This window comes from Brachycentrus maculatus, unplaced genomic scaffold, assembly GCF_059751285.1.
Source record: "Brachycentrus maculatus isolate JH-2025_06_01 unplaced genomic scaffold, ASM5975128v1 h1tg000238l, whole genome shotgun sequence".
NCBI lineage: Eukaryota > Metazoa > Arthropoda > Insecta > Trichoptera > Brachycentridae > Brachycentrus > Brachycentrus maculatus.
The window spans coordinates 762,465-789,885 of record NW_028280989.1 but is presented as its reverse complement, the minus strand read 5'-3'; the positions used below and the strand labels follow the sequence as shown (position 1 = coordinate 789,885).

At 34.5% G+C, this 27,421-nt stretch overlaps 3 protein-coding genes across 4 annotated transcripts; 2 read left to right on the top strand and 1 right to left on the bottom strand.

Moving 5' to 3' along the window:
- Positions 1–155: 155 nt before the first annotated feature.
- Git (ARF GTPase-activating protein GIT1) lies at positions 156–10,814 on the bottom strand. Its single transcript, XM_088264797.1, has 12 exons — positions 10,659–10,814; positions 8,380–8,513; positions 6,624–6,736; positions 6,124–6,313; positions 5,493–5,623; positions 4,961–5,150; positions 4,534–4,606; positions 4,245–4,439; positions 3,463–3,596; positions 2,856–3,380; positions 1,872–2,123; positions 156–1,083 (listed from the first exon to the last, which is right to left on the bottom strand). Exons 1-12 carry the CDS (start codon positions 10,714–10,716, stop codon positions 877–879), a joined length of 2,202 nt encoding a protein of 733 aa, XP_088120923.1. The 5' UTR covers positions 10,717–10,814; the 3' UTR covers positions 156–876.
- Positions 10,815–17,603: 6,789 nt separating this feature from the next.
- Positions 17,604–23,670, top strand: LOC148306524 (putative cytosolic Fe-S cluster assembly factor GJ13047). 2 transcript variants are annotated; one of them, XM_088264815.1, is made up of 8 exons: positions 17,604–17,884; positions 19,504–19,721; positions 21,200–21,342; positions 21,919–22,077; positions 22,169–22,417; positions 22,708–22,930; positions 23,119–23,276; positions 23,357–23,670. In XM_088264815.1, exons 1-8 carry the CDS (start codon positions 17,819–17,821, stop codon positions 23,596–23,598), a joined length of 1,458 nt encoding a protein of 485 aa, XP_088120941.1. In that variant the 5' UTR covers positions 17,604–17,818; the 3' UTR covers positions 23,599–23,670. The 2 variants fall into 2 exon arrangements, with proteins under 2 accessions (XP_088120941.1, XP_088120942.1); XM_088264816.1 differs by lacking the exon at positions 17,604–17,884 and adding an exon at positions 18,261–19,097.
- Positions 23,671–24,011: 341 nt separating this feature from the next.
- LOC148306523 (apolipoprotein D-like) lies at positions 24,012–26,673 on the top strand. Its single transcript, XM_088264818.1, has 4 exons — positions 24,012–24,295; positions 24,416–24,546; positions 25,827–26,029; positions 26,414–26,673. Exons 1-4 carry the CDS (start codon positions 24,158–24,160, stop codon positions 26,539–26,541), a joined length of 600 nt encoding a protein of 199 aa, XP_088120944.1. The 5' UTR covers positions 24,012–24,157; the 3' UTR covers positions 26,542–26,673.
- The last annotated feature ends 748 nt before the right edge of the window (positions 26,674–27,421 follow it).

Here is a 27,421-nt window from a genome sequence, read left to right as displayed (position 1 = left end):
AAATTGTTAATATGCAAAACTTGACATGTTTCGTATGAAAGTGGATGGCTAGAATGGCAGTTTTTGCAGCACAACAGATGTAAGTTTTTTTGAATACTTGTTATTATTTTGCTTACTTTTTAATTACATTTCAGATTTATCGTATTGCATACTTATTTTATTTTTCATTTAATATTTGTTTAATTATTTTACAATAGATATATACTGACATGATATTGCACACTTAAAACAAGCTGGCCACAATCAATGGTTGGTTCTCCAGACCATAAATGTCAGGCTAAAATGTTTACATAGATGTCCACTGTGTTTCGCATATTATCATTTTAAAGAAATTATTGTGAATGATCTTCATACATGTTTTATTAAACAGGGTATTATAAAGAGGAAACATTTAACTTTGTGATACGTATGTATCCATCTTGTATAAGTTCATCTTAAAGGTTTGATAGAAAAAGCAACCACATAATATTACATATATCGATAATTTTTTAGCACCAGAATTAGTTGAGCCATAAACAAAAACAGTTGTCAAATATCTGTTCACCATATTATGAATATAAAATAATTGATGTAACTACTGAAAATACAAGACAATAAAAAGAAAATAAAAAATGGTAAATGATTGTGTTCTGAAAATAAAAAAAAGTGGCTTTTGAATTTTTTTAGGTTAAGTGAGTAAAATGTTATTTGTTGTTATTCAATGAAAGCGTTATAACACAAATCTAAAAAATAAGTAAGCATTACACATTAAAGTCAGTCTATTAGGTTATCCTATTCTATATAAACCAGTTAACAATATCGATTATTAAACCTCTATACAGTTATACAATTTATCAGGCAGCAAAACAATAACAATGAGCAAACATTTGTCCAAAACTATGAAATGTTCTGATCGAGTGGAAACTTGGTGAGCAAAAGTTTGTTGGCTTTTGCCAGTGCATACGCTGCCGTGCGAATATGGGGCATATCCTCCTGTTCCAAAGGTTCACCCTTACTCGCACACTGACTGCAAGCTCTTCCCAACTCTTCGCATGATGTTGAAAGTTGACTTAATATCGAGCAGACATTTTCATCTTCACATTTCTGAAATTTGAAAATATGCAGATTTTATAAATAGGGTGCCTACATATCAGATCAGATTCAACTAGTAAACATAAAGGAATTTTCTTAGATTCTATTTGTATCTATAAAACTCTTAAAACTCTATTAAAAAAAATAAAAAATTCATTAATCATTTACACTAGTCAAATTTGTTTGATTGGATTGCTTACATGAACTGAAAAAACATGGTGTCATAAGCACATAAATGTTATCTGATATTAATGTTTACACACTATTTACATAACAAAGGGTTAATAATTCCAAAGAGTTCGTAACAAATATGGAAGAGGAATAATTTTATTTAAAGTTAAGTTTAATTTGATTTACAAAATGGCTTTGGAAAAAATATTTTTTTTATGCATGTAAAATTTGTAGTAAAATTAATGTTTTCAGAAAAAACATTTAGTAATGTCAACATCAGTGTTTTTTTTATTAGTAATTTTAAATGAGTCTTTTTGTCTGCCTTTGTAGTGTAATGGTTAGCACGCTCGGCTATCAATTTGGAGGTCCCGGGTTCAATTCCCATCGGAGGGGTCAAATAAATATAAGTAATTTTTTCACACATTTATTCAATATCACCCTGAACTGGTACCTGAAGCGAAGGGCTGATCACCTTTCCTTCATGTGTTGACGATTAAGATAACACAGCGTTTATATGATACAGTGCCCTATGCACCATTAGGGTGCAGATAAGTGTTTGAAAAAAATTAAAGGATGACTTAAGACTAAAATAAATGTTTTTATAATATCGAGAATGTGTATAAACTTACCTCAGGAAATATACTTAACAAGTGATCAACAGCTTGTTTCATTTTCTCAGCCTTAATTATCAGGGTATGACTGAATGAAGCCGTTTCCTGGGTGGCCGCCCATAACTCCTTGATGCCCTTGGTCACCCCTTCTGCGTACTTGTGCACTTCCTCAGCTGCCGGCATACACCACGGCTGGGTCTCCTCGGGTACCATGTTTGTGTTGCACACATCATTTGCCAACCCGCGATCCAAATCTCCCACAGTCGTCAGCTACAAATGTGTACACATTATAATTCCAGTTTGACAATGCCGGATATGACAAAGCTCAGTCACTGGTCAAATAAACAAGTGACAATTCTACCAAGAATTGTCAGTAGTAAACCCTTCCCACTCCTATGTCAAGTGTGGCTCAACATTATTATGCCAACTCTGATGTACTTAATGTTGTATGGCGTAAATTTAAAAATAAATTAAAACACAAAATAATTCATACTCTACACTGTTCCAATACAAAATCAATGTGAGACTTCTTTTTTGTCTATTTTGTAAATCAATTAGGTAATTGGTGATGCGCAAAAAACAAGAGCAGAGGAATTGAGTACTAAACCCATCATAAAAATGCAAATTGGTTGAAAAACACAATCATATTTGTACAAACTGTAACTTTTATCCATTCCCATAGTAGATATATATTTTTTACTTATATTAAATGTATGTATTTCTGATTATATAAAACAACTTTTATTTCACCTAATTTCATAGAAATTTTAGTAAAATATTAAATATTAAAAAACATTTACAAGAGCATAGAAAAAGAACACATTAAAAAGCCTTACAAATCTTCAAATGGAATAGATATTTTAAGCTAAAAATATTGATCTATAAAAGTCAAACAGTAAATTTGCAAATTATTAAACTTAAAAAAATATATAGAGGGATGTTCCACATTAGAGTTTTCATCCACACAAATTGGAATTACAATAAATGTAGATAGATTTTTACCTGATGTTTAGTAATCTGCCAATTGAGTTTGGGACCTTCTCGAGTTTCGTACATACTGATGGGCCGTTGGTTAGTTCTGTTTAGTATTCTGCCTTCGAACATCTCCGGCTTGTCTCCTTCTTTACTGTTATTCCTTTGGATGACGCTTTGGAAATGGTCGGGGCTATTGAGTAACACGCTGACATCTCGAGTAGGTGGAGAGTTGCCCGCAGCGACACTGCTGTTCTTATCGAGAATACTTTTTAAGCGTACATTTTCATGCTTGAGATTTTCAACAGTTATCTGGCATTGTTTCAATTCAGACTTAAGTTCCGATATTAAATTATCTTTACAGGTTAACTGATCCTGTAAATGTTCTAATTCTTTAGTTTTCTGGATATCGGATATATTATTAATACTGTCCGAGTGATTATTAATTTGGGGTTTCTGAGGAATGGTACAAGATTTTTCCATAGGAATAGAAGCTTCGTAAGATTTGGAGACTATTTCACCTTTTTTAGGAGAATTGTTGATTTCTTTGAGATTCTGGAAATAATAAATTAACAAAAAAGTTAAAATAAAGAATAGATTATGGTAATTTACAAAAACAATCTTTAAAATGTCTTACTTTCGGTACCGCCGGAGCTAAACAAGCGTAGTCATCATCTGAAGCTACAGAATCATAGAGAGGTTCGTCATCCGATAAGTGAGAGAATTGCTTCAATTTTCTCATGTTAATATCCATAGCCAACATGTTATTTGCTGCAATGATACAATGGAAAATCAATAAGGAATAGAGGTGGTTAAGATCTGGTCATCATTCAGAAGACTCGCTCAAGTGGATGTGAATCAATTACGTACTCCGTTCACCAACACCGGAGCAATTGATTGATAGATCTTTCGTCAGACAGATTGCGCCAGTAAGGGGGAGAATTTTTTATCACAAAAGTTATTAACGATTGCTAACAACCAAAGTACTGTTAATTTATTCTATAATGAAACATTACTTTTTTGCTTTCAAGCATTTTGACCAAAAACTTTTGCCATCGTCGGGGGACGTGGTAGAATTTTCATTGCAAATTGTATAAATGACAACAACCAACAACCAAAAATACGTAAAGTATTACAAAATTTTGCTCACAAGTCTGTGGCAATTTCTTTTCAAGAAAAGGTAGTATGTTCGATGTAAATGTACAATTACATAGGTTGATTCTTAGACTTAACGGTTCATAGATAATTGTATGGAACTGATGTCATCAGACCACGGGGGGAGTGAGGAAATGTAATATTATAACCGATAATTACTAATTAATACCTCTAAATTAGGTAAGAACACTCTTTTCACTCAAACCAAAAGTCATTAAAGTTCTGTTTAATTTTTGAAAATAGTGTCAAAATGTGGTTTCTTACTGTGCGGTTTTAACGTTGCAATGTGTTGGCGTCTAGTGGCGTCCATGAGCACGTCCCGGAGCAGTGAAGACATTTCACCCAGTGAAAGCCTAGCAAGTTTCTGCCTTCCCTGATTTCGTGGTGCGCTGAGAGCAGGGTTGACAGGTAGAAATGCTACACCGAATCTCTCCAAACCAACGGCACTAGTATTCCACACTTAAAGTTTAAAAATATTTTGAAATTAATGATTATTTATACACGTATGGATCAATATGTACACATTAAATGAAAATAATTTATTTGGATTTACCTGCTTCACACTCTCTGCGATCAACTTCGTCGTAGATATCCATTACTAATTCTTCAAATAAATGATTTGGAAGCTGAAAAAATCACAATAAACGTTAGATGTATTGACTTTTTTACCAAATAAATATGTTAATGTTAATCACAGTGAAACCTCCATTTAGCATACCATTTATTGTTTTTCTTATTTTCAACATACGAAGAAGTTTAGTTTAATTTTTGAAAAAGGCATTAAGGGTCTGCGAATTTCAAAAATTATAAATTGTCATTGGATCCTTTAAGTGATCACTGCGTAATATACACCTTAATAAATTTAATATCAGTGCGTAATATACACCTTAATAAATTTAAGAAATTAGATAATAATGGGAAAAAGTACATACATGTATATATTTTACCTCAAAATCTATACAACATTTATAGGAACTCACCAACTGTAGTTTGCCTCGAGCTGCTTTTGCCATATCAGTCATCTCGTTAGCGAATGTGTTATCGAGATTGATGTAGTGCTGTCCTGATGCATGATCAGGCTTCTTCTGGCACAGATAGTATGCCAAGCGATCGGTCACTTCGTAAACTAGTTCTACCATTCTCTCCGCTAGTTCCAAATGTCCTCCTTGTCTAATAAAAAAAAGATCGATAATAATCGAATAATCTCATAAATGGCTTGAAAATGATCCACTAATGTAATTTGATTGTTAATTGAGGTTTATTTTATTATTATTATTATTATTTTATTTGCATTTATTTCAATCACAATTTTTACATATTTAGAACTACTTTTTTTTGCAGAGACCCACCAATCCACCTTGTGTGTCTTGTCGGTGTCTTGTAGGTAAATAGCATATGAAAATATAAGAATAGATAAAAGTAAAATGTTAAAATAGCAGGTGAAATGGAGTCTAGTTGACAAGCGAGGACTGACTGCAATTAATAGACAAGTGCAAATCTAGCATTTGGTACCTGGCCGCTTGGGATGGAGTGATCCCAGAGGCATCTCGGGTATTGGGATCTGCTCCCCACGCCACCAGAAGCTCAGCCTGACTGGAATGTCCCGCTCGACACGCCACATGCAAGCAACTTGTCCCTTTCTCCTACAATATAAATATGCTTCATTTGTTTCATTATTGGAATATAAAAGTGAATTTTAAATATTTTAAGATTTAAAAAAAAAAAATTAAATACACTTCACTACGCAGGTCAGGACAATGTATTTATGGAGAAAAAATCACTTAAATTTTGTACTATCCAAGATACAAATTGTTATATGTAGCAGTTAGAATAAAAAAAAACCCACAAAATTATTTATGTAAATAAGAGGTGGATTTTAATTGCATACACTGACTATTCTTATGGGGGTTTTATTAATGTACATTTTTTAAATATCTCTCAATAATAAAACTATACTCACTGCAATATGGACTAACAATATTTCAATTACAGAATGTTATCGTAGCAGATAAGTGCATTAAAGAAGGTGTATTAGGAGGAAAGATAGGAATATTCAAAATGTATCATAATCTCAATTCAAATAAAACTAGTTAATGATACGGATACATGATAATATATTTACTATAAAAAAATGCAATATTACCTGATTAAAATAGTTAGGATCCGCTCCTTGGACCAAGAGACGAAGGGAAATATCCAAGTTGGCACTTCTCACGCTGGAGTGAAGTTGTCTACTGAGTTCTGTAGCACTACAGGGAGCATCATCTCGCCGAGGTCTGAATACATACGCTAACCTGCGGTGCTTAGCTTGAATAAACTCTGCTTTCGTGGGACTGCAAATATTTACGAGAAAACTGTATAAACATACTTATTTATAAATTACGCCGCAAAATTTTTAATTTTATGTTTTAAATTCATTCACTGAGACGATATAATACTAATTTTTTTTATTTCAACCCAAGCAAACATAAACAGAAAGAGTAAAAGATATAAGATCCACTTCACAAGCACTGCTCAATAAGACCAGTTATCCAGAGTTCCTGAATTTTTAGAAAATAGAAAATTGGGAATAGTCTTAGAAATATAGATTGAATATTGGCTAAATGTTGGTAGTGAGATTTGGATAAGTGAATTAGAACTTACTGGAGAGAATCTTTAGGCTGAGGTTTCCTTCGGAGGTGTTTAGGTGCTGCGGGGTCCAGGAGAGAATGTTCCCAAATACTGTTAACATTTTGAACGGTGAGTGAATTTACCATCTGAAATAATTTAGTGTACATGTTTAATAACATTAACCAGTATACATACATGTTTTTTTAAATGGACACCATACTAAAGATGCTTAATCATGTAATAATAACTCAATAACACATTTCATGGAGATCTGGGATTATAATTAAAAAAAAAAAACTTTGGAATTATAATTAAAATATAACTTTCTTTTAAAATAAGTCAAAATAAATATGAAAATGAGTTTCCACTCTTATATTAATTTAATTTATTATTTATTGTTCATGTTTGTGAGTGATTTAATTAAAAAAATTAAAATGTTTTTTATTTTATTTTATGTTATTTTTTTGATTAACATGTATATAAGGCATTAAACTTTTTTTTTGCATTGTTATATATAAAATATAAGGTTGTGCATTTTAAACAAGGTAATTAACATATAAATAAAAAATGAACATGTAACCCGATGGTTGCCAAAGACGAGATATCTCGGTAAATTGCGGAATGTCCATATTGCCAGACGAGATATTTTGGAAGTAATAAAAACATGCGTGTGTGACAACCCTGTCTCACAATGAAAATTTGAAACTGGTTTAACTTTAAGAATAAAACTCTAACAATCGATGCCAGATATAATATTTGGTGAGTAAATTATAATTTAATAAACTTAACAACTTTTTTTTTAGATAAGTTTAATTTTTACAAAAAAATACTTGGCCTGATGGGCACTGTGACGTAATTTATTTGCGGCTATGAAAAGGTAACAGTGAAATTAGGTGACTCAATTTCCTTATCAGTTTGTTTTTACAATAGGTACTCACAAACATAGATAATTATATACATAACATTACTTTCGGAGAATGTGAATGTGTATTCAGTAAGAAAGAATTTTTGGTAAACTATCTTCTTCTGTTTGTGTCATGTCAGGTCCCCCTGATGTCGACTATCACTTAAGAGTAATTATCTTGGGCAGCTCTAAAGAGCGCCTCGACGGTCCTAATCCCCGTCCAATCTCGTATATTCCGGAGCCAGGAGATCTGTCTTCTGCTCACACCTTGTCGACTCTGTATTTGCCTTTTATGATTTGGTGCAACAGCTCGTATTTCTCTCCTCTCAGCAGATGCCTCAGATAGGACAATTTCCGGACCTTGATATCAGTCAGCAACTGTCTCCTTGCTCTTGCTCTTTAGAGCACATTTTCGTTGCTGACTATATCGGTCCATGGCATGCGTGGCATTCTACGATGTAGCCACATTCCGAATGCCTTTAGTCGGTTCATAGTGCTGACTTTGAAGGTCCACGATTCAACTACGTATAGAAGTACTGACCAGGCATAAAACTTAACCATTCTCAGCCGAAGCTTCAGATTGAGGCTGTCATTACGGGATATATTTCTCATCTTATTAAAAACTGTGCAAGCAGCCTCTATTCTGCTTTTCACTTCAGTTTATGGATCGACGTTTTTAACAAGGACACTTCCCAGGTACTTTAATTTCATTACTCTCTCTATACTGACCTCATCTAATGTGAGATGTGCTTGTGTGTGGTTCTGACAGCTGAATATCATAAACTTTGTTTAGCTGATGTTCATGTTGAGTCCCAAATTTACTCTTGCATCATTGATTATATTGATCAGCACTTACATTAAACAATAATAATAAAGTAAACTTACATTAAGAAGCGATGGGGGCCACATGCCCTGGCGTAACGACTTCACGTGGGAAATGTGTCTCCCCATACTGCGGTGAACACTGCAACATTGGACACATAGGAGAATTCCTCGGTTGATTGATGCCCATGATGGATCTGTAAATTAAATATTTAATAATAGGTTAATATTATTTTTTTGATTATTATTTAAACTTCCCAACCTAAGGTTCTCTTTTCTAATAAATTCATTAAAATTTTGCTGTTTTCTGTTTGTTATCTTACAATATCAAAAAAAAAATCTGTTGTTATTTTCGATATTGTAACATAAACTAATCTACTTATGTAAATAAAGTACCTGAAAGGGTAGCCGAGGGTTGTTCTTCTCTACTTGAAGGGTATGTAATACGAATTGGGATATTTATAGAGTACCCTATATAGGCATAACATCCGTAGGCGAAGAGTATTTAATTTTTTTTTTTAATTGTAGTTACATTTATTATTTACCTTTCTATTTTATTTATTGTTTCGGCATTAACTTTGTGGTAAGACATGTTACAATAATTAAAGAAAACACTTCGTTTTTTACCACTTGAGTTTTATTATAGACTACATGTTTCAGAAGCTAAACTTCCATCATTCAGGTCTGTATAATAACAAATTATACAGACTGTGTTATTATACAGACCTGAATGATGGAAGTTTAGCTTCTGAAACATGTAGTCTATAATAAAACTCAAGTGGTAAAAAACGAAGTGTTTTCTTTAATTATTTACCTTTCTTATTACATACAAGGTCAAGATCATTAAGTGGATTTTTTTTCATCTATCTTACATGTTTTATTTTTATCTGTGTTGGGAACGGGAAGAATAAACTAGTGTGGGCCAAGCAGGGACTTCTTAGCATTTGCTCATTGCTGGGAGAAAATCAGGTAAAACTCCTCAGGCGAAGCCAGACTGTTGACTGTTGTCAAAAGGCCTTCCATTCCACTAGAAGAGGGTATAGAATTTTGTGTCCTAGCTTGTGTCCTTTACTTTTTTTATCATATATGATACCAGGTGAAGAGTGGTTTAAATAAAAAAAAAACATTGTTTCATCACAAAAGTTAGACATATTGAAATTAGCAATTCAGATATATAAAGTAGGGTTGTGGTTCCAAGGTTAGTTTCAGGCACTCTGAATTGTGGGTTCTAGGTTTAAATCCACTTTGCCACAACTTTATTTCTACATTTCAACACAAGCCACTTAGGCTTATTTGAAAATAATATTGAATTGATTTTTTTTAAATATTCATAAGGAGACAATTTTTTTTTGGAAAAGGGGCAATATTTTCGACATTTCAATTCCAGCCAAAGCGTTAACCAGCTAAGTACTATGAATTAAACAAATTATAAAGATAAATGAATTTCATTTCATTCATTCGAACCCTTATCCGCACCCCAATGGTGCATAGGGCACTGCATCATATAAACGCTGTGTTATCTTGATCGTTAACACACGAAGGAATGGTGATCAGCCCTCCGCTTCAGGTACCAGTCCAGGGTAATATTGAATAAATCTTAGAGTGAAAAAAATCACTTTTATTTATTAGACCCCCCTCTGGGAATCGAACCCGGGACCTCCAGAACGGACGCCGAGCGTGCTGACCATTACACTACGGAGGTGGACTGAATGAATACACACACATATATATATATATCCATAAAGTTTTTATTATTATTTTTAAAAACCATATAGCATTCTAAAAAGTCCAATAGTACACACAATGTGAATTATGATAATGTGAAAACATTTTATTTACAGAAATAGGTTAAGCATCCAGTAATAATTATTACAGACATAGCTTAGAATTGTTACTAATTACAGTTAAATATTACTAATTACATGACTTTAATTGCTATGGGGTCCGCCCAATATTAATATTGTGACATCAAATATCATTTTGACATTTTTCGATTTGGTTTTGAGTCGAACACATTGACAAAAAATTTGACACAAAAAACATTTTTTGTAAAGAAAGCAATTGAGGTGATTTTTTTCGATAAAGAGCAAATGTACAATGGTGAAAAATATTTTTTTCCATACACTTAGTTCCGATTTACTTATGAAAGGGATATAACCGACGTTATGTAGGGCGAGCAGCAAACTAAGAAATAAATACAATAAACGAGCTTGGATACACATGCAAATATTATTGTAAAGTTAAATATTATGTGCAGGTATACTGATACAAAAATACCGTTTCAAAATTTCTCGGTTAAATTGATAACAATTAAACGTCGACAGAAGTAAAAAAAATATTACCAGAAGATCCACAATCGGCGCATATATCAATTGAAGATTTAAGTTTTGAACGAGACATTATAAATTGCACAACAAACAGAAATTTACTTTAATTAACACAAATAAAAACACCATTCGCCATATTCGCTCTTACTAATTTTCTATGGAAACTACACACACTACACAGTCTTCTTCTTCTTCTTTTTTTGATGGCTTTTCACCCTTCTTGGGTGTTATAGCCAGTGTCGAGTTATTCTTTATTTACACTTTTTACATTTGACTTATAAGTGTTAGTATTCCTGTTAGTAGGGTTAGTTTTATTAGTTATGTTAGTTTGTTTAGTGAGTTATTTTAGTAAGTTATCATACACCTTTACAAATTTATACAATTAATTTTAAGATATTTACAAATTATTTTATAAACAAGTTTGTTAGGGGAGGTTAGTAAGGTTGAGATGTTGGTAGGAAATGGGACGTTTATGCTGGAGAGGTCTGAAAGGAAGCTCGGGTAGCCGTCATTCAACGGGCACCCAAAGAACATGTGATCTAGATCCTCCTCTTCAAGACGGCATTCACACATGGCAGTATCCCGGACATGTATTCTAAACAAGTGAGCACTGCAACAGCAGTGGCTTATTCGCATTCTGCATAAGGATGTTGTCTCGAACTTGTTTAGAGTTATCCGGGAGAACCAGGGTTTCTCCGTTACCAAAGGACATATATTATACAAATTTTTACCCTTTATTTGGGCAGAGGTATCCCAATGTTCCTGCCATGAGTGAAAAAGTCTTTTCTTTACAATAACGAGGAGGTCATCGATGCTAAGCTCATTCACATATTCTGGGCCCCCGCTAAGGACGGCCTCCTTTGCCAGGGTATCCACCTTCTCATTTCCCTCTATGCCACAGTGGCTGGGAATCCAGGCAATACTAATTTTTTTATTTAACGAGGCCGCCCGTAGTAAGAGGAATCGAGTCTCGATGCAGCATTCATCTTCGGGGTATAGGAAAGGAGGAGACTTCAATTTCTGTAGGACACTCAGAGAATCCGACAGAATTAGGAACTTGTTCTCTTGAGAATTTAATGCATATTTTACAGCCTCTCTAATAGCGATATTTTCTGCAGTAAATATCGATGCTTCCCGGTGAAGCTTAAACAATTTTTGAAATTTATTGTATTCGCAATAAAAGGCCGCTCCCGTGTGGGCCGACGAGTCCGACCGAGATCCATCAGTGAAGATGATTTTCCAACCTGTCCACTTGGAAGCCCGGATTTGGTGGAAATTTCTATTGGGTTGGAGGTGGCTCTGAACTCCGAACGAGAGTAAAACACTTGGGGAAAATATATGGGCACTGAAAGGATAGCGATAAAGGGGAAAAAGGTCTTGAGTGTTTATATTATTTTTAAAGGTAGTGTAGATTTTAAAACTGTTAACTAATGATGGGGGGTTTTTGTTTCTCCAAAAAGAGGAGAAATTCACATATTGGGAGAGATTTTCTATTTTTTTAAAAAGGAGATTATCTTTTTTAATTGAACATTTTAAGAGAAATTTATCTGCCAAGTACTGTCTTCTCATTCCGAGGGGGGGATCAGAGGCCTCCACTTGCAAGGCGTTAATTGGAGAGGACTTCATCGCTCCGACAATCAATCTCAGGCTCTGTGACTGTATCCGGTCAAGTCTCTGAAGATTTTTTTTCGAACAGGGTTCCAGAATGACTGACGCATAGTCGAGATGGCTGCGGATATACGCAGTGTAGAACAGTCTCTGAGTGAACGGATGGCTTCCCCACCACACCCTTGAGACTGCTCTCAACGTGTTCAATCCGGCTTGGCACTTGTTTACTATGTGATTTGTGTATGAGTTCCATGTAAGATGAGAGTCCATTATTACACCTAAGAACTTAATTTGTGTGACAGTTGGGACTGCATCATCTCCGTGCTGAATTTTTAAGGCTGGGATTTTTCGCTGTCTGCAAAAAACTATAGCATTACTTTTGTTCGCTGATAGTTCAAGGCCGTGTTCCACTAACCAATTCCTTATGTTTCTCATACTAGTATTTAAAACAGTTTCCAAAGTCTTAACGTCTCGACCAGACACATAAAGGAAGAAGTCATCCCCGTATTGCAATAAAGCTGAGGGTCTAAGGATTACATTGCTTATATCATGCGTATAGATATTGAAGAGAATTGGGCTCAGGACGGACCCCTGAGGGAGGCCCCTGCTCAACTCTCTTCCTACCGTTGCCTGACCACGTACCTGAATCTCCACTTGCCTGGAAAGAATCAGGTTTGCTACAAATGAAGTTAATTTACGCGGAATGCCTAGACGTAACATTTTACTTTCCAGAATGTGTATTATGACATTGTCATACGCTCCACTAATATCTAGACACACTCCTATTAAAAACTCATTTTTTGAGAATGCCACCCTTATATCGGAAGTCAGGACAGAAACGCTTTCAATAGTGCTCTTCCTTTTCCTGAAGCCAAATTGAGATTCGGGAAGAGTTTTGGAGCTCTCCACAAACCAATCCAGACGATATTTCACCATATGTTCAGCTACTTTTAACAGTGTGGAGGAGAGGGCTATAGGGCGGTAGGATGATCCGGAATTGGGGTTTTTGTTGGGTTTTAGGATTGGGATAATTGATTGGGTTTTCCAGGAGATGGGGATATTACCAGATTCAAAGAAAAGATTGATAATAGATAGGATATAGGAGAGGGAAGGGTCACTGTTATGTTTGATGAAACTGTATAGTATACCGTCTATACCTGGGGATGAGTCACTCAGGCGGCTGAGGACAGACTTCATTTCTTCTAGACTGAATTTTTGGTCCAACCAGCTTCTCTCTCTAAAATTGTATGTGTAAGAGGTTTCATTCCAATTATTCGCGGTTGACGGGGCTAGTTTGTTGGCGAACTCTTCCACCCAAACCGATGTCTCAGGTCGGCTGATTGGCGGACTGAAAGAGCATCTAAATCGGCGGATCATGCTCCAAACCTCCGAAAGAGGTGTATCTCGGGATAAAGAGCAACAAAACTTTTTCCATCCCTGTCTCTTCTTACATCTCAAGAGATGTTTTGTTTTTCCCTCCACTTGTTTGAAAATTAGGAAATTTTCGAGGCTCATGTTTTTTGAGTAAATTTCAGCCTGTTTTTTTCTTTTCAGGATGGCCTCTGTACATTCTCTATCCCACCATGGGGCTGGGGGAGGTTTTGCTCGGTTGCTTTTTGTTTTTAAAGGAATACATGTGTTAGCAGAAGAGATAATGTGCGATGCTAGGGTCTCGTAACATTCCACCGCACTTTCTCTTGTTGGAGTTGGCATTTCCTTTACCTTATTTTCTACTGATCTCGAGAAGTCCTTCCAATTGGCGCTTGCAGTGATATATCTCGGTCGGTGCAAGCCCCCAGGAGAGCGGTTCAGATTACAATTTTTGTGACTGGACATGAAATCAATAATGATGGGATAGTGATCACTGCCGAGAGGGTCTTTCAATATTTTCCAGTGGAGCGTTGGTGCAATTTCAGCGCTGGAGATTGTTAAGTCTACAGCACTGGGTCGTTGGTTTGGAATTTGGAGGCGTGTCGGTGAACCATCATTAAGGATGCACATATTCAGTTCATCCGAGAGATCAATAATATCTCTTCCTAATCTATCGCATGTCGGAGCACCCCACAGACTGTGGTGGGCATTAAAATCCCCGAGGACTAGGAAAGGAGGGACTAATTGCCGAAAAATAGAAAAAAGAATTGATTTTGAGGGTTTGTTGGATGGAGATATATATATAGATAGGATGGTCAATTCGCAGACCCTAACGGCTGTCACTTGGAAAGGGCAACCTTCAGGCCTAACATTGATGGGGAAGAATGGTAAGGAGTTTTTGATGAGAAGGGCGGAACCGCCCTTTCCATCTTCGCGATCGTCTCGGAGACAGTGGTAGCCCCGAAATCCAATATTGGATCCCGGTATCATCCATGTCTCCGAGACGGCCGCAACAGATATAGATTCTTCGTGGAGTGAATTAAGAAGGTCTTCTTTCTTATTTCTAAGGCTATGGCAGTTCCACTGAAGAATCCTCATCGGAGGAGCCATTTTTTGTTAAAAGGGAATTTAACGATTGAACTAGTTGATGGGCAACGTTGGACGGTATTTTGGTGTTTTTTTGTAAGAGTGATAATATGAGGTGTAGGACTGTAGTGATGAGTGTAGAGTTTGTGTCTGGTTTTGGGGGGACTGTGTTGGGGAAAGCACCTCCGTTAGATCCCGATGGAGACTGTCCATTTGGGAAATAAAGAAGTGAGGGGTCGATATGTGTTTGAGGATTAGGAGGCACGCCTCTTGACTTTGACTTCTTTTCCACTGTCTTTTTGAAGGATGTAGAGGGAGTGGGGTGTATGGTCGTTTTTGGTTTGGATGTAAAAGTAGGATTTTTTGATGCCATTTCTGCATAAGAGACTGTGGATTTATTGAACATTTTTGATGCTTCTATATAAGAAATGCTCTTGTCCGCCATCGTATGTTTAATATTTTGTTGCCTGCTAAGTTCCGGGCATGACTTGCTAATGGCAGAGTGCATTCCTGAACAGTTGAGGCATTTGTATACTTCAGCTGCTACATTGCAAGTATCCCCATTGTGTGAGGACCCGCACTTATAGCAGCGTGCGAGGGATCTACATAGAGTTTTTGTGTGTCCAAATCTACAGCACTTGTAGCACTGTATCGTTGGAAACACATAAAGCTCCACGGGAAGGAGTACGTTGAAAATCGAAATATTCGAAGGCAGTGACTTGGAGTCGAAAGTCAAGACGACAGTATTGGAAGGTTTCCATTCGACAGTTTCCCCCGTTCTCGATCGATAATTCAATCGTCGAGCCTTAAGGACCTTACCGAATCCTCGAGGAACCTCAGCATTCTCCACAATGTCCTGTTCAGACCAATGTGAAGGGATGCCTTTGGTAACTCCTAGTTTTGTTATTTGGTAAGACGGAATAAATGCATTATATTTTGCCGTTTTTAGTAAATCTAAATTTAAAAATGTATTGGCTTCGTTCGCCGTCTTAAACTCCACTGAAAGACGGTTGCGGCCGACGGACTTGATTCCGTTCCAGGCCGTCCGAATATTATTTCTGTGAAGGAAGCGACCGAAATCAATATCATAAAGGTTGGTTGCGGTTTCGCTGTCAGCCTGGATTTTTGATACATGTACAATGTATGGAGCACGGTCCATTCCATTGTATAAGCGGGATAATGGGACTTTTGTTTGTGTATTTGTGAGCGTATTTGTAGGTAAGTTCGGTATTGGGTTAGAAATTGGCTGAATAGGTAAATCAGAAACAATATTAGAAACAACATTACGTGGACTTGGACATTTATGAACGAGACGATCCGAGTCGGAACTCGATTTCCTCTCACTACGTTTGGTCATTCTTTGTTTTTTAGGTTTGTTTTGGCATTGAATTGTGATGAAATCTGCCGCATCCGGGACAGACTCCATCGTTGCTTGTGACGAATCTGATTCTCCATCCGGAGGGTCCGGAGGTTTTTCTTTGTCACTCATTTTTTATAAGTGAGTAGTGCGAGAAAGAAACCAAACGTTTGAAATTTAAAAATAATTAAATAAAAAATATTATAAAGTATGAAAAGATTATTGTTACCTTGACTGTGGGTAGAGGAAACACGGGAAATAAACAAACTAATCTAAGAAATGTTATATTAATAATAATAGAAACACTAATTCACCTACAAAACTGATTTTACATTTGTTAAATAAAAGTATGTTAGTTTTAAAGCAATTATTTTCACGAGGATCAAAAACCAAACCGCCACCACTGTATTAGTCCATAGAAAAAAGCACTACACAGTCAAATATGGTCAAATAGCATTGATCATAAACAATCTAGACTCTGGATTCTAGAGAGATGTGCACAATTCAAATTTATGCCGATTTGGCGCAGTAAATAAAAAAAATGTTTTCTTATATGTTCGTGAGTAGAATTTTATTTAACACTTTTGCGAGAGTTTTTTGTCAAGTATTTGTACTCATGAATTACATGAAATTATAGTAACTTTAGAGATAAAGAGTAAATCCATTCACAAGTAGTAAATTGGATAAGCAACTTTGAAAAATACAACATCGGAATGTAATTGATTTCCCCTTAGTTATGCTTAGAAATTGAAATGAGAGAAAATGTTAAACATTTGGAATACTCGATATTTAGAATCAGAACATGAATTTAAATTTTTTCCCGATTATCCGAAATTGGAATTTTCATTAAAAAAAACAAAAATGGATGTATGCATTAACTAAATTTTTTTTCGGGTCTTGGGGTATTTCAAAAATACCTTTTCCGTTTAAAAATTATAAAAAAACTACTTGTGAATGTGATGAGACGTCATCACATAATGTTTCTTATTTAGTGTGGGTATGTCAAATTTTTGAAAAAAGGAAGATTCGAAACAGAATATGCAAAAGAAGATAAGCATTTGACAGAAACTGATGAGGCAATATGACATAAAATCTATTAGATGTAGTGGTGTCTCATTCAGAAAATATGACAAGACAAATAAGCCAGATAAATAAGCTATGGGACAAATCTTGATTGATCCAAGATGTGGAATCCATTTTGTCTGTTGTATTTTTGTATTGTTGTATCTTTTGTATTGTTTTTAAGGATCAACCTTATTAGTTGTACATAATAGGTAAGGAGGATTTTGTAAGGCAACTAACAAATAAATAAAATAAAAATAAAACTAAAAAGGGACAAGTGCATAAGCCGTAGCTAGATTTCAGAATCACTTTGAAGTTAGGTAATAAAAAAAAAACTTCAATGAACGATCAGTTTTGGAATTTCCTTTGAAAGCTTTTTTTAAACAATTATTTAGACTATGGTTCAGTAGATGAACGAAGACCCAAAGACCGTATTCATTTTTTGATTTGGTGTTTGAGAACGAAGCCCAGATACTGTCTCGCTGACAAATGTCAAACTTTGACGTCGAATGTCAACTTCTTAAAACTGTCTAATGAGAACGTTATGAATTTGCGAGTAATAATAAATGATTAGTATAATATATAACATATCAGTGAAATTTCAGGATAGTGATAGTCACATTCAATTTTAGTTTAAGATTGTTTTACTTAAATTTTCAATATAAAAACTACGCGATAAAATTTCAATACAATGTCGTCACGATTCAGCGGAGCATTACAATTGACCGATCTTGATGATTTCATTACACCATCCCAAGTAATATATTATTATTATATTACATTTTCAATTATTTTTTTATACAAAACATTTTTTGTTTTATTTATTTTTTAAATCTACTGTTAAAAAAAAACATACCAATAACCATTACATATAATCCCAGTTATGTTGTTTTCCATACTTATTTTCTAAACTTATAAAAATTGCTAACAATTGTGTGGGGCTGCCTTTTTGTATAAATAACAAAGAAGAATATAAATTTCACACAAATACTAATAATGTATAATACCAATTATTACATTTCGACCTAAAAATTACTTTTAGACATAACAAATGCATCTATATACTGCTTTTCATGGTATTGTACTATTTTGCCAGACTCACAGATATTACTAAGACTGACTAATGGCTTCATGCACACAAATTTTTGCTTCACTTTGTTAATACATAGTTTTGTATTAAGTGTCATCTTTGCAATATAATCTCAATTTATATTACAAACAAAAAATGTTTTGAATAGTGGTGAAATGGGTAAATTGTTGAAAGTAAAAGTACATTTTTTCAATGTATGGTATTCCTTGTTTTTTTTTTGTTTTGAGGTCAAGGGATCTTGCATCCCTTATTTCACTGCGACCATATTAGGTCTATTGTGACCTCCCTCTGTATTAAAGCTCACTCCCAAGACCTATGTGAGTCATGTAACTCACGACCTGTCTTGGTGGTAGGAGCTTCACCTTCTCAGAGTCCAGTAGAGGTCCTCCAAAGGATGTGACTTCGTTTGCGAGCGAGTGCGTCACAATTGTAGAGAATGTGGATTGGCGTTTCGTTATCCTCCATACAAAATATGCATACTGGGGAGTCATGAAGTCCAATTTTTGTCATGTGTTTCCTCAGTCTGCAGTTTCCTTTCAAGGTCCTGGTTAGGATCCTTATTTGTTTTTTGCTTAGCTTTAGAGCTTCTGTGGGGAATTTCCGCGAGTACCCCATGATCAGTTCCTTTGCGTGTTTCATTCCTGAGTTGTTGGACCAGATCTCTTGGCTCTTGTCCATGGCCCAGTTTTTCAGACTTAACTTGATAGTGCTGAGTGTCAGTCTGCATATGGGCTCAGGGCCCATTGGTGGTCTCTCAGCACCAGTTCTTGCAAGTTTATCGGCAGCCTCGTTGCCCATGGCACCACAATAGCCGGGCACCCAAACCAGCCTTACCGCATATCTCTCGCCCAGGCGGTTTAGAGCCTCTATGCATTCATAGGTTAGTTTAGATCTTATCTCAACGGAGCCTAGGGCCTTAAGCGCCGCCTGGCTGTCCAAGAGGATGTAGATCTTTTTGTTATAGTATGATCAGTAAAGGTTCATGTGGGCGCACTCTATGATTGCGCTCATTTCAGCCTGAAAAACAGTGGCGTATTCTCCCAGTTGATTTGTTCTGTCTGGGGTGGACGCCAAAGATTCCAGAGCCTGCCCGACCATCTTTTTTCGATCCTTGTTTACTTAATATTACTGTACTAAAAATTGTACAAATAAATAAAAAAATACATATTTATATACAAATACTTAAATTCAATAAGTCAAAACTATTGATTTCCTTTTTTATTTTAACAACTTTTATTTCCTTACAAGACAGCTTGCTGACATTATGTTATTTTTTTATTTTCCAGGAATGCATCAAGCCTGTTAAAATTGAAAAGTCTAAGAGTGTAACAGGCGCTAAAATAAAGATAGAAAGTGAGGGAACATATTTTCAAGAAGTAGGCGGATCCGAACAAAAGCTGAAAAAAGTTGAAATAACTCTTGCTGACTGCTTGGCATGCAGTGGATGTATCACTTCAGCAGAAAGTGTTTTGGTCACTAAACAGAGTCAAGAAGAACTTTTGAGGTACCTACTTAATATAATAGTTGATAAGCTAATACAGTGGAACCTCTTATAATGAGCATAATTCGTTCCAGCATCTTACTCGTTAAGCGAAACGTTTGTTCTCATGGGAATCAATGTAAAATACAAAAATGCGTTCCAAAAGGATACTCAATTTTTGAATTTTTGAACCGGCCAACGTCGAGTCTTAATCGGATCTAGCTGACTAATTGAACTAAACACTAATCCCTTTCACTGCCGACACTGGGGAACTTCTAGAAAATTTGGTGATGGACTTACAACCTTGTATTATTTAGATTGGCAGTGACAGCTATATTGAAAGCTTTTAAATGTAAATTCACAGTAAAATCGGGATACAATTTTATGTTGTTTCACATTTTCAATAAATTTCCCAACTTAGTTAAAAAAAAAATGCTTAGCAAGAGCAGATCTGTCAGGAAGCCTAGATGCTTCTGTATCAGATCTGGGCATGCGGTGGGACAGCTTTCAATGTAATGAATTTCATTTTTCTTTTAACCAGACAGCTTTATTTCTATAAGCCTGTCCATGGTCATCTGGAGGCGAATAAATCAGTTCATATTGCTAACTTATAAATTTATTACATTATATCTGTGTCGCACAAACAGCGTCTGTCCAACACACCGCTAGACTGTATAGGTGTGGCTGTGACTTCTCCGCTCCGTCGCTCTCAGGGTCGTAAATCCCGAAAGTTATGAGCTGGGTAGAGATGCGTAGGTCCGTGTAGGTGTCGATTCGTAGTCCAGTGGGTGTAGCGATAGTCAAGTCTCAGAAGATTCCGAAGTCGAAGTAGTGGCGAAGGGTTGGTGAAGATCAAAGTGAAACGAAGAGCTCGGTGTGAGTGGAATGATTTATTCGGTCAATGGCACAGATATTTATATGCGAATGGAGGTAATCTGCCGAGCCGGTCGCCCTGTCGCTCGCGCGCGTGACCCCCCACCACTTTCCACTGAGTCCCGGTAGGCCTCAGTGTAAGTAGCGAGAGCCACACCCCCTTTTCTCACTCATTTCGTCGAATTTCATTATGAGGCGGCCGCTCAGACAGAGTCGCTCCGTACTGTGTTTCATCACACAAATTATACGTTTCGAATACTTAATCTTAGCCTAAATAACCTATACCTATCGCGAGGGCTGCTCCTTCGTGGCAAACAAATCCTTTATTAGAGGAACAGCCCTTCGCTTACAGTTCTCATTTATTCTTATAAATTTATAAATACGGTCCTTTTAAGGGCCGTGTGCTCAGCTGGTCCGTTACAATATCACTGAAACGGATAATGAACTATGTAATAGTTTAATTAGGTTGATAAATTGTATCATTTTCAAGCATTTTAGCAAAGTTATAATTGTATACACATATTTTTAAAAAAAACTTATATACATATATTATATTTATATATTGTATATTATTCAATATATCCTTAGAAATATTCAGAATTTTTCACCGTTGTCATTTTATGTTTCAGGGTTTTCCATGAACGAAAAACATTGGATAATGGAATTGAACATGAAATTAACCTTGTCGTTGTATCCATATCTATTCAGCCAGTTTTGTCTTTAGCAGCAAGATACAATTTGAACCCTGATGAATGTTGTAGAAAGTTAACTGGTAAATACGCATGTGCCATTTATTAACTTATATCTATTAAATATGTACTACAAGGCCTTCACTAGACTTAGGGAAGGGGTAAAACCAACTTTATTATTATTATTATTATTTCAGTTTTTATGAGGAAGTCAGCAAACTTTGTTTTTCTATTACACATTTTCAATCAAATCATACATTACTAAAATGTTCAATGTTGACATTTATATTTCTTCACACTCGGGTGGCCGGTAAAATACTTTTTTTTTTCATAATTACCATGTAAGAGGTCCAGTTTTTGTAAATATCGTAATACAATCAAGTAGTTTTTTCATTGTATGAGTGAAGGCATATAAAACATAAACTATGTAATTATCTTACATACTATCGTAATAGGTGCATAAACTTTAATGCATTTAATTATATGTTTTTTGAATGAATAATAAATAATTATTTACTCAGATTAAGATTTTAAACAATAATCAAATCAGTTCTTCAAACTTTTTTCTTATTATAACCTTTTGAGCCATTGTGTTATGATTTAAAAATAAAATGTTGATCTGCAAAATTGAACAAAAAATATAAATAAAATATTTTTAGGTTTTTTAAAGAAATTAGGCGCTGACATGGTTCTGAATATGCGAATAGCTGATGATTTAGCGTTGCTAGAAGCACAAAAGGAGTTTGTCGAACGTTTCAAATCGCATTTAGATAATCCAAAAGATAAAAATCTACCGATGTTGGCTTCATCCTGTCCAGGTATGTGATTTCTGTAATCTCCATTTTATTACTTTTTAAAAACAATGCAAATATAATTATTATGTTATCTACTAGTAAAATTAATTTGTAGGATGGGTGTGCTATGCTGAAAAGACACATGGAAACTTGGTTTTGCCATTCATTTCTACTACTAAATCCCCACAACAAATAATGGGGTCACTCGTAAAGCAATATTTGTCATCAATAAAAGGAGTTTCTCCGAATAACATATATCATGTGACTGTAATGCCATGCTATGATAAAAAGCTTGAGGCATCTAGAGATGACTTTTTTAGTGACGTGCATAACTGTCGCGATGTTGACTGTGTTATAACATCGAGTAAGTATTAATTAAACAAAATAATTAACCTCAAAGGACTCTTACATATTAGCAGTGGGCTGTTAAACTTAGTATGTATAGGTATGCAAGCGAGCACCCTAAACATTGCTTCATTTCCTTCCTCATAAATCAGTAATGTCCTACACTAGATCCAAGAATTTGAAGCGCAGAACTGATCGCCTTGCCTTTATATAATCAATAAATTAGCGCCACATCAATACAACATAGTGCCCTATGCATCATTGGGTGTGGATAAGGTTAAGTGTAATTTTGTAAATTCTTCTTTTCAGTTGAATTAGAGCAAATGTTGTCTTTGGAAGGTAACAGCCTAAATGATTTCGAATCTCATAATATGGATTGGCCTTGGACTGAAGATGAACCTCACAAAAATTCAGATTTCCTGACTGCTCATATCGGGTCGGGATCTGGTGGCTATGCCGATCACATATTTCACTATGCTGCAAAAGAGTTGTTTGGCGAAGACACTGTTGTCATGGATTATAAAAACTTAAGGTACCTGAATACAATTTGACTGAATTATTTTACAGAAACCTTATTTGAACTGTCCTCGATCAAAGTGTCACACAATTTTTATTTTATTTTTGGAAATTTTTCATTATGCTAAAACAAAATTTATTGTAAAGAAAATTGAGCTTATAAACAATAATTTTCTTCAGAATTTTCAACAAAATATGTTTTAGGAACCCGGATTTCAGAGAAGTGGCTTTAGAAAAGGACGGCAAAGAAATTTTGAAGTTTGCAATTGCAAATGGATTTAAAAATATACAAAATCTTGTACAAAAGCTGAAAAAAGGAAAATGTTCATATCACTATGTAGAAGTAATGGCATGTCCATCAGGTATTTTTTGACATTTTATTTTATTTTATTTGTAACAAGTTGTGGTGCAACATACTTGAAAACCTAACCAATTTTTTTAGGTTGTTTAAATGGTGGAGCTCAAGTAAGGCCCCCCGTAGGTGAAAATCAGAAGGAATTAGTAATTACATTAGATGACATGTATAAAAAACTTCCGAAAGTTTCTCCCAGCAGCAACGATTTACTCCACAAACTGTATTTGCACTGGCTCGATGGACCCGATTCAGATAAAGCTAAATCCCTTCTCCACACCGAGTATCATGCTGTCGAAAAGATGGACATGCCTCTCATAATGAAATGGTGATATTGCATAGTAAAATTATACTTGTCCATAAAATGTAAACAATAAGTGAATATACAAATAATACAAGTGTTATTTTGTGAAGATTTTTATTATTATTTAGTCATAAACATATTTTTTCACACAGTTGAATTACCCATTCAAAGCAAGTAATAAATATATAAAAATAGTTTGCATTTTATGATGAACCTTAAAGTGGTTGGTCATGGTAATGTGGGATGAATTATTATGAAATTTGGTCACAACATCTTATCTATGTACAAATTATAATGACCCATTAATGTTTATTTGGGGACACGTTTTATGTTTTTACGTAATGCGATGGTGCCTTGAATAATTAATATTTGAATACATTAAATTATGTGGGTAACAATTTCACCGGACAAACAATATTTTTGTGCATATAATGAATGTCTTAGTTAATGACCTTTATGACACGGCGTATACATTTGATTGTGTATAGACCTTGCATTAAACAGTCTGACTTAAACATGTTTGCCGGAGGATGTTATAACTAAAATTATACTTGCAATGTCTAATTGACAAAATTATCAAATTAAATATGACCCAAGGTGTACTAAAATTATTTTGGGTGATTTCACTCTATGTTGTCCTTGTTATAAACATAAATTTAGTATTGTCATCTGGTCTGGGAAAATGCGTGCGATATTCATCATTACCACAGTTCAACATAACCAGAGTAAGTAAGCCTTTTTCTCATTATTTTCTTACTACTGAGGAAATTTACTAATCGCACACTTTCAGTCAATAACAAAGCAGTAAAATAGTTTAAAAAATAAATCTAGGAATATTTTCAAAGTTTTCAGGTCAGTGGTTTGAAATTGAAAGATCGTTTTACCTCATGGAAATAGCATCAAGTTGTACATCTTTAAACCTGAGTGTGAATGCTAGAGGGAATCTAGATGTTGATGTTTCTACTCAAAACAGATGGTGAGAACCCTTCACATTACATTTCCTTATACATAATAACAATTCATTAAAATTATATGTTTCTCTTATTTAAATTACAATAGGGTCTTTTCATAAATCGGGGATAACATATTTATACTGAATATTTAAAGCGTATTTTACGATTCTCATAATGTTAGTATGAATGTATAAAATGATATTTTCATTTAGGACTTTCTGTGATAAATGAAAATATTAAATAGCAAACCGTTCTCAACACGATAATAAACTCACAAGCATCGGCCTAGTTATTCCTGTGCTGCCCGTCCGCTTATTGTCAAAGTATACCATACTCCAGCACATGGCTGCAAGTCATAACATTGTTCTAAATCCTACTCAAAAGCTGAAATTGTATGTGAAAAGTAAAGAATTTACTAAGGGGACGTTATAGATCTGTAGCTGGTGGCAGATTTCAAGTCTTGGTTGGCCTAGGCCTCAGGCCATGTAGTGAGTACCAGCTGCTCCTTTCTCAATACCCATCATATATTTTATACAAAAAATGTAGAAAGTGATTTAGGAAGATTATTATTATATGATGCAGTGCAGTGGGGCCCGCCATAATGTGTGTGAGCTTTTAGAATGTTTAGATACTCTGAGTTATTTCTTGTTATCATCAGTGACTTTTTTGTCACGATTGGCCATCCCTAAAAAATGTTGTTTTATAGGTAATTTTAAATATCCAGATTTTAAATATACGCTAAAAAAATCCGCTTCCTTAGTGTAATGGTCAGAACGCTCGGGTACCGAACTGGAGGTCCCGGGTTTGATCTCCAGGAGGGGGTTCAAATAAATATAAGTGATTTTTTCACTCTAACATTTATTACATATTACCCCTGGAGTTTAACCTGAAGCGGAGGGCTGATCACCTTTATTTCATGTGTTAACAATCAAGATAACACTGCATTTATATGATGCAGTGCTCTATGCGCCATCGGGTGCGGATGAGGATTTGAAGAAAAAAAATTACATTATAAAAATATTATAACTATTATAATATTATTATTATTACTTTATACATTATGAAAAGACCCTATTGAAACAGTTTTCCAGGTTTCATAGAAACACTCTGTTTTATAGTACTTATAAATTGAATTTACATATTGTTATTATGAGTGTCATTTATTAAAAAAAATATGAATGCATGTTAATATAAAAACAAAAAGCACTAAGTCCCAAATGTTATACATGTATCTTCATTCCAGGAATAAACAATGTCTATTATGTAAATATTTTTAAATTTTGTTATAATCATTTCGCTTCAGGACAAAATCAACAAGTTACATAGGTGGTGTGGCTATTCCAATCCTTGAAGGATCATCTATTTTAAGATTTAAATTCAAGACATTGATGCCCTTCTCATTGGCTCGTATGATCCCGGGCGCAGGGATTTATCATATCTTATACACAGACTATGATAATGTGGCTATCGCATGGTCGTGTTCAAACTTTCCATTAATGTATACAGGTAAAATATCTTGCTACTTCATAATTAATCTAACATTCAGTTGAAAACAAAATTGATTTAGTTTTATAATTTTCTAAACATATCTATGATTGAGAGAATGAACAGATGTTATTCTAACTTCTAATCCCTTTTAAAGTTAAATATTGGCACATTTGTCTTCTTAGTTTTAACACTACACTAAAGCAAAAACAATAATTGCCAAATACTAATAAAATGTTATATTTTATTTAAAAACTTTTATTTACATGGTAAATAAAAAAATATTTTAGAGGTTTATTAATTCATAAGTTGATAAATTTATGCGTTTTAAAATGTCATTTTTATAAAAGCTGGTTACAATTTACAAATGCTAATGAATAAAACCGAGAATAAAATATTTTTCAGACAAAATTTGGATTCTTGGAAGATCACGCATTATCCCTGCTACGAAAAGGATTGAATTATACAGTAAGATAACAACATTTGACCTTGATCCCGAAAGACTTGTTATTTCAAAAAATGATAATTGTTAGATGTAAAATGTGCATTTCATGATTAGTTCAGTTGTGCAATAAATATCTTGGAATGCTTAACATGATGCTTAATTTTCTCATCTTTAACACCACAACCCTCCAAAAGATGTTTCACATGTAAGTCATCAGAGTGAGAAATATCATTTTTTCAACAGTTAATATATTTTAGTTATCTCGGCAGTTAAAGAGTTGATTTTTTTTTCAAAATATTTGATAAATGTACAAATAAATTAATAAAAAACTACGTAACAGTAAAAATATGTGTTGAATTGAAAATATTTAAAAACAACAAATAATAACATAATAATATAATTTTCAAAGCTTTAAATTTTAAAACCATCAGAAATAATTGTAAATAGCCCTTTTATTTTGGTTATGATGCCCTTACTCCCAGAAGTTACTTGCTCGGAGAGGACTATTAAAAAAATGTAGCTCATAATAAATATCAGCATTTTATTTCATATTATTTATAAACACTTGTCTAATTGGATAAATAAACAGCTTACACAAGCAATAAATGTTTCTATTATTATTTAGAAGTCATTAAACTTACTATGTTACTTGGAGTGATAAATTGTTAAACTCTGTAGATTCATTTGTAGCACACTCACTAGTTTCACTCTCTTCTTCACAATATGTTTTTCACTCTCTTCTTCACAAATAAACAGCTTACACAAGCAATAAATGTTTCTATTATTATTTAGAAGTCATTAAACTTACTATGTTACTTGGAGTGATAAATTGTTAAACTCTGTAGATTCATTTGTAGCACACTCACTAGTTTCACTCTCTTCTTCACAATATGTTTTTCACTCTCTTCTTCACAAATAAACAGCTTACACAAGCAATAAATGTTTCTATTATTATTTAGAAGTCATTA

Coding starts and splice junctions, on each gene's coding strand:
- Git (XM_088264797.1), bottom strand. CDS start 10,716: ATGTCTCGTTCAAAACTTAAATCTTCAATTGATATATGCGCCGATTGT. Junction 6,737..8,379: donor GGCCCCCATCGCTTCTTAAT/GTAAGTTTACTT, acceptor AAATTATTTCAG/ATGGTAAATTCACTCACCGT. Junction 3,597..4,244: donor TGCAACGTTAAAACCGCACA/GTAAGAAACCAC, acceptor GTATCATTGCAG/CAAATAACATGTTGGCTATG.
- LOC148306524 (XM_088264815.1), top strand. CDS start 17,819: ATGTCGTCACGATTCAGCGGAGCATTACAATTGACCGATCTTGATGAT. Junction 22,078..22,168: donor GTTGGCTTCATCCTGTCCAG/GTATGTGATTTC, acceptor ATTAATTTGTAG/GATGGGTGTGCTATGCTGAA. Junction 23,277..23,356: donor AGTAATGGCATGTCCATCAG/GTATTTTTTGAC, acceptor CAATTTTTTTAG/GTTGTTTAAATGGTGGAGCT.
- LOC148306523 (XM_088264818.1), top strand. CDS start 24,158: ATGACCCAAGGTGTACTAAAATTATTTTGGGTGATTTCACTCTATGTT. Junction 24,547..25,826: donor GTTTCTACTCAAAACAGATG/GTGAGAACCCTT, acceptor ATTTCGCTTCAG/GACAAAATCAACAAGTTACA. Junction 26,030..26,413: donor CTTTCCATTAATGTATACAG/GTAAAATATCTT, acceptor AATATTTTTCAG/ACAAAATTTGGATTCTTGGA.